Below are 6,000 nucleotides of genomic sequence, written 5' to 3' on the forward strand. Positions count from 1 at the left end.
AGTGTTTTATACTTGGAATTTCTTATCAGTGAGGGTCACACTGTAGTCACTTCCTGTCTAAGTCAGGACTGAGTCAGCCACTTACATACCTGATATTTAACTCTTTCAGGTAGAGAAAGAAAAAAAGGAACACGGCATAGTTATTTGTGTGCTAGGCACTGTACATACACATGTCTATCTCATCATGTCACATGTCAGTTCGGGTATCCTTTAACCACTTAATGACAAGCGGACTTATAAAAACGTCCTGCGAGGGCCTTTTTAACGGCTCCAGGACGTTTTTATAAGTCAGACAGTGCTGCTGCTGCTGTGCTCATGCATGTGCATTCCCATACTTGTGCACGTGAAAATAGTGGGGAAAAAAACCACCAAAGAAAAAATACACCTTTGTTTCCAAGTACTATATTGTCACCATACTTTGTACTCGGGACATAATTAAATTCTTGTGATAACCAGGACAAATAGGCAGATAAAATGTGTGGGTTTTATGAACAGTAGCAGTGTTTATATTAAAACTATAGGGAATGAAATTGGAGAAATAGTGTATTTTTTTCATTTTTTCCTTGTTTTTCCCTTTAAAATGCATAGAAAATAAAGTAATTACCCAAAAAGCCCAATTGGTGGTGAAAAAAACAAGATTTCATTGTGATTAGTGGTGATTAAGCTATTGGCAAATGAAAGGGATGAGCACTGAAATGTGAAAATCGCTCTTGTCCGTTAGGGTAAAAGCCGCTTTGGGGTGAAGTGGTTAAAGGATACCTGAGGTGACATGTGACATGATGAGATAGACATGGGTATGTACAGTGCCTAGCACACAAATAACTATGCTGTGTTCCTTTTTTTCTTTCTCTGCCTGAAAGAGTTAACTACTTCGCATCCAGACCTTGTTTTGTACTTATTGACCAGAGCAGTTTTGACAGTTTAGCTATGTCCCTATTTAATCAGAAATAACTTTATCCCTACTTATGACACAGAAATGAAATATATATTGTTTTTTTCAAGACAAACTAGGCTTTCATTGTATGCCATTTTTCCCTCAAACTATTTTGTTTTCTATGAATTTTAATGGGAAAACAAAGAAAAAAATAGAAAAAAACATGTATTTTTCAGTTTTACCAATTCCAGTTTAAAAATAAAAAGTGCTACTGTAGATTAAAAACACACATTTTGTTTGGCAATTCTTACTGCTTATCACAAAACTTAGATTATGTTCCTGTCACAATTTATGGTGAAGATATTTCATTCTGAAATAATGCTACAGAGTGTGTTTTTCACTATGAAATGAGAAAATACAAGTATTTTTCATAGTATAAATCAATCTCATTAGCTCAGGAAACTTATATTCCCATTCACCAATTAGTGCTGTATCAGATAGTGCCAGAAATGTGCACAGGAGCAAGCCCAATCCTGCACAGCACTGCTTCTGCTACAAGACGTATATCTACTGACCTGTGGCTTAGATGAAGTCCCAGAGGACGTATATCTACTGACCTGTGGATGAAGTGGTTAAACATCAGGTATGTAAGTGGCAGTTCCTGTCTGAGTGAGGACTGAGTCAGACTACAGTGTGACCCTCACTGATAAGAAATTCCAACTATAAAGCACTTTCCTAGCAGATAATGGCTTCTGAGAGCAGGAAATAGATTAAAAGGGTCAATTGTTCATAAATTTTAGCTCTGGCATACTTCAATGAATGTGTCATTGAGCAAAAACAATCAAACAGTAAAAACTTAAAAAGTAGATTTGAATATAAAATAAAACAGTGGAATATAAAAAGTCATTTTTAGGAGAAGGAGGATAGATACAATTGTCTATTTCATTCGTTTATTTTTACCTCGGGTGTCCTTTAAGCAGAGTTACAGTCAATTAATACATATACAATGTATACTACATCTGGAACCGGCTGTCACTGAGCCAGCATAGTTGCAGATTTGCACATTATTACTGCTTAGTCTTGTTTTTCGTGCTTCTTTCGTATATGATGTTTTTTTCTCTTCCTTTTTAGCTTTTAAACCAATTGATCTCAATGATTGGAAGAGGAAAAGCACACAGGACCCCAAGAAGTCTTAATTTTCTTGCGGCTACTTTTTGTTTTTCGTTTTTGTTTTTTATTTCCAACTGGCACAATTTGGACTCACCATCATTCTTCTCCATTTGGTTGTCCATTAACTGACATAAAGAGGCCTCTCTGAGACTGTACTGTGTGGACTAGGCAGAGTTATTCTGCGTCCCCCCCTCCCCCTTACCCTCCCCCCCCCCTCCTTCCCTAAAAAGAAACCAATACCTCCCCCCTTCGCTCCTTTCCCGAGAACTGGTGGATCGGAGCCCCCCCTTTGTAACCCCTCCCCCACTTACCCGAGTGAGAAGCTGACTTTGCGGGTGGTATGTGTATGCAGCGGCTGCTGGGGTCACCAACAATCCCGGCATCAAAGCTCCAGAGGTCAACCGGCTATTAACTGGCTCATCGCACCATGTTCAGCTGTTGTCCCGCAATGCCATCCCAACCAATCCCTCTATTAAAAATAAAAAAATGGCTTTCTAGCTCACTCCGATCTGGCTGTGTGTATGGCACAGGGGGCAGTCGCGGGGTGCAAGTGTACAGACGCTATAGGGAAGACCGTCCCGCTGGGTTATAGGGATCCTAAACTGAAATGATAAATGAAGGTACAGCCATATTAGAAGAAAGTCCTGATTAAAAGGGTATCAAAGTTAAATAATGAATAACTTTGATACCCTTAGTATTCGGAAATGGCGGCAAAGTAGTGGGACATGCGTGTCCTAATATAACAACTATATTAAAGAAAATCTGTAACTAAAAAAAGTTCCCCTGGGGGGTACTCACCTCGGGTGGGGGAAGCCTCCGGATCCTATCGAGGCTTCCCCCGTCCTCCTGTGTCCCACGGCGACAGCGATAAAGCTCCCCGAACTACAGGGATGTAAATATTTACCTTTTCTGGCTCCAGCGCAGGCGCAGTATCGGCTCTCCGCTCGGAGATAGGCGGAAATAGCTGATCGCTGCCGGTCCACTCTACTGCACAGACACAAGTCTCCTGCACCTGCGTAGTAGAGTCGACCCGACAGAGATCGGCTATTTCCGAGCGGAGAGCTGCAACAGCGCCCCCGCCGGAACAGGGAGGGTAAATATTGCACAGCCTGACAAATTGTCGTCTGTGCGTTCCGGGGGCTGCAGCGAGACCGCCGTGGGACACAGGAGGACGGGGGAAGCCTCGATAGGATCCAGAGGCTTCCCCCTACTGAGGTGAGTACCCCCCAGGGGAGGTTTTTTTCATTAGAGTCTCTTTAAAGGACTTCCGAGGCCAAATAAAAAAAAGTTATATACCTGCAGCATATTTAAAGGCACAGAGGACGCCTGTAGCGTGGATCGGGGGGTTGGCCCTAGAGCTGCGCAGCCGCACTTGCGGCTATGCGGACTGCGCAGCTGCGGCCAGCTCATGTGGCCATGTTTGTAGAGGCAGGAGAGCCCAACCCGGGCCGTGAGGTCGGGAGCCGGTCCGGGGGGCTATTGAGCGGCGGAGACCCGGCGGAACGGCACGGAGGACGCGGATGGCGTCCTCCTTGCCTTTAAATATGATGCAGGTATTTAACTTTTTTTTTATTTGGCCTCGAAGTCCTTTAAATCAAGAATAATGTAAACCCTAGAAACATAAATCTAAAAATATCAAAAGTTTATTGAAACATCAAGATTAAAATACATATGCGCATAAAAAGCACATGGGAGGGCCACCCCGGCACAACACCCTGCAAGCCAGCACACAGGCACCCAGACACACTCGCACAGCAGCTGCGTTGTAGATTCATGATGTCACTGCCCCTTTAGGCCGGGTGCACACATAGCAGAAACGCTAGTGTTGCGTAGAACGCTGCGCTTTATGCAGCAATGTTAGATGCGGAGATCTGCGATTTACAGTAAGCGATTCGCATACGCTGGTTTTGTCGCATATTATGCAGGATGGCTGCCAAAGCGCACATAATGAAAGTCTGTGGTGACGCAGATGCATATCGTTTTACGTGCGTTTTTTGGTATCTAAATTTTGATGATGTATTTCTGCTTCCTCTTTACTTCCTGGTTATTTTGCATAAAACGCAGGAAAAAAAACACACATTCAAAACGCATGCAATATGCATACAAAACGCAAATGCGTTTTCAATTAGTGGACCGCAAATGCACCAGCACCTCACTTTGAACCTCTTCATCAAAAACCCACAAGAGAAATGCAGCAAGAGCACTCTTTTATACTGGGTGGAGTGCCAAAAAGGTTATAAACGCCCCCCCAAAAAACGCACATAAAAGCATCTGCGATTCACAACAGCGAAACCCAAACGCAGTCATATCGCACCTGCGATTCGCAGATGCGAAACGCAAAGCAAAATCGCAAACGCACCTGCATAAAATGCTACTTTTTTACACTATGTCATATGTGAACCCAGCCTTAAAGAAGAATTTGTACTTTTCCATTAGCCGGGTGCATCCGGCAGGTGGCGCTAATTACTATTCCCCCTCCAGGCGGCCATGGATAGTAGGGAAAGATGCAACTCTTTTGGAGTTTTGTCGCCACCTAGTGGATGCGCCCGGCTAACGGAAAAGAACCGAAGAATTTTGCTTAGTATAAGTCATGAATAAATCAGGACCCAGTCCTTTGTAGATATTACGCTGGCATAATAGTGCATCAGAATAGTACAAGTAAGCAATTACCCATAACCGCAAAAGTTCAATCCATTGGCAGAAAGAAAAGCTCCACAAAAGCTTGCATTGATTAGTAGTACATCCTGGAAGCAGGTTAATTGGGCAGAGCAGATTAGGATCTACATAACAGGCATGCAGGGCTGTGGAGTCGATACAAAAATCATCTGTGTCCGACGCCTCAGCTTATGAAACCACCGACTCCAGGTACCCAAAATGGCTCCGACTCCGAAGTCTAATTCTTACCAAGACTATGGATTTGGTACAAAAATCATCCAACTCCTCAGTTTATTGAAAGCATCAACTCCGACCCCAGGTAGCCAAGAGAACCAGAGATGAAGCACCCTCATGTATTTTACCATATATATCAGTGGGAACATTAGAGAAAACACCTACCCTGCTCTCTGTTTCATCCTTCACTGCTCAGCCTGCTTGTTATCAGCCCTGATAAAATCCCAGACTGAGCATTCAGTCTGGCTTTGCTCAGGAATCATTATAGCTGAGTCATTATAGCAGAGCCAGAAGGGGGCAGGTTTGGGCTTGAAAAGACATTAGAGAAGACAGACTCAGTTATAATGATTCCAGAGCAAAGCCAGACTGAATGCTCATCCAGGGATTGTATCAGGGCTGATAACAAGCAGGCTGAACAGTGCAGGATGAAACAGAGAGCAGGGTAGGTGTTTTCTCTAATGTTCCCACTGATATATATGGTAAAATACATGAGGGTGCTTCATCTCTGGTTCACTTTAAAGCAGAGTTCTCCAACTCTGTCCTCAAGGTCCACCAACAGTACATGTTTTGCAGAAAACCACAAACATGCACAGGGGAGGTAATTAGTGTCTGAGCAGAGCTGATTAACTACTTCTGTGGAATATGCACTGTTGGTGGGCCTTGAGGAGAGGGTTGGGGAACACTGCCTTAAAGGATGCACAGAACCCTTTAGAAGCTGATCAGAAAGTACGGCATTATGGTCTGTGCATGTGTCACCATGTTTCCTGCTGTATGCATGGTGGAGCTATAGAACTGCCACACTGTTGGGCACTAGGGAAGCGTTTGGTCCTGTGGCATGATGGATTGGTTACATAGAGTATATGGGGATATAGGACTCTATTCATAAAACATTTGGGGCAGAAATATTCGTGGAGGAAAAATACCGCATCGGTATTTCAGCCTTCTGGGTGGTCATTCATAAAAATCTTTTCAGCTGCGATAGCAGAGCGGAGATTTCCCGCTGTAGGCTGGCGGTAGCCTTGCGGAAACACAGAAGCTGGCAGAGTCCCTCCGTGCGCTGCTCTCTC

General features: G+C 43.8%; 1 protein-coding gene across 3 annotated transcripts in view; it reads left to right on the forward strand.

Annotated features, from left to right (window-relative positions):
* Positions 1–2,546, forward strand: part of MCRIP1 (MAPK regulated corepressor interacting protein 1) — a 35,887-nt gene extending 33,341 nt beyond the window's left edge. For all 3 annotated transcript variants that reach the window (XM_068263218.1, XM_068263216.1, XM_068263217.1), the window contains one exon: positions 2,006–2,546. In XM_068263218.1, coding sequence (XP_068119319.1) covers positions 2,006–2,070 — 65 coding nt within the window. In that variant the 3' untranslated portion in view covers positions 2,071–2,546. The remainder of the gene's footprint in view (positions 1–2,005) is intronic.
* The last annotated feature ends 3,454 nt before the right edge of the window (positions 2,547–6,000 follow it).

Source organism: Hyperolius riggenbachi, chromosome 12 (genome assembly GCF_040937935.1).
Source record: "Hyperolius riggenbachi isolate aHypRig1 chromosome 12, aHypRig1.pri, whole genome shotgun sequence".
Lineage (NCBI taxonomy): Eukaryota > Metazoa > Chordata > Amphibia > Anura > Hyperoliidae > Hyperolius > Hyperolius riggenbachi.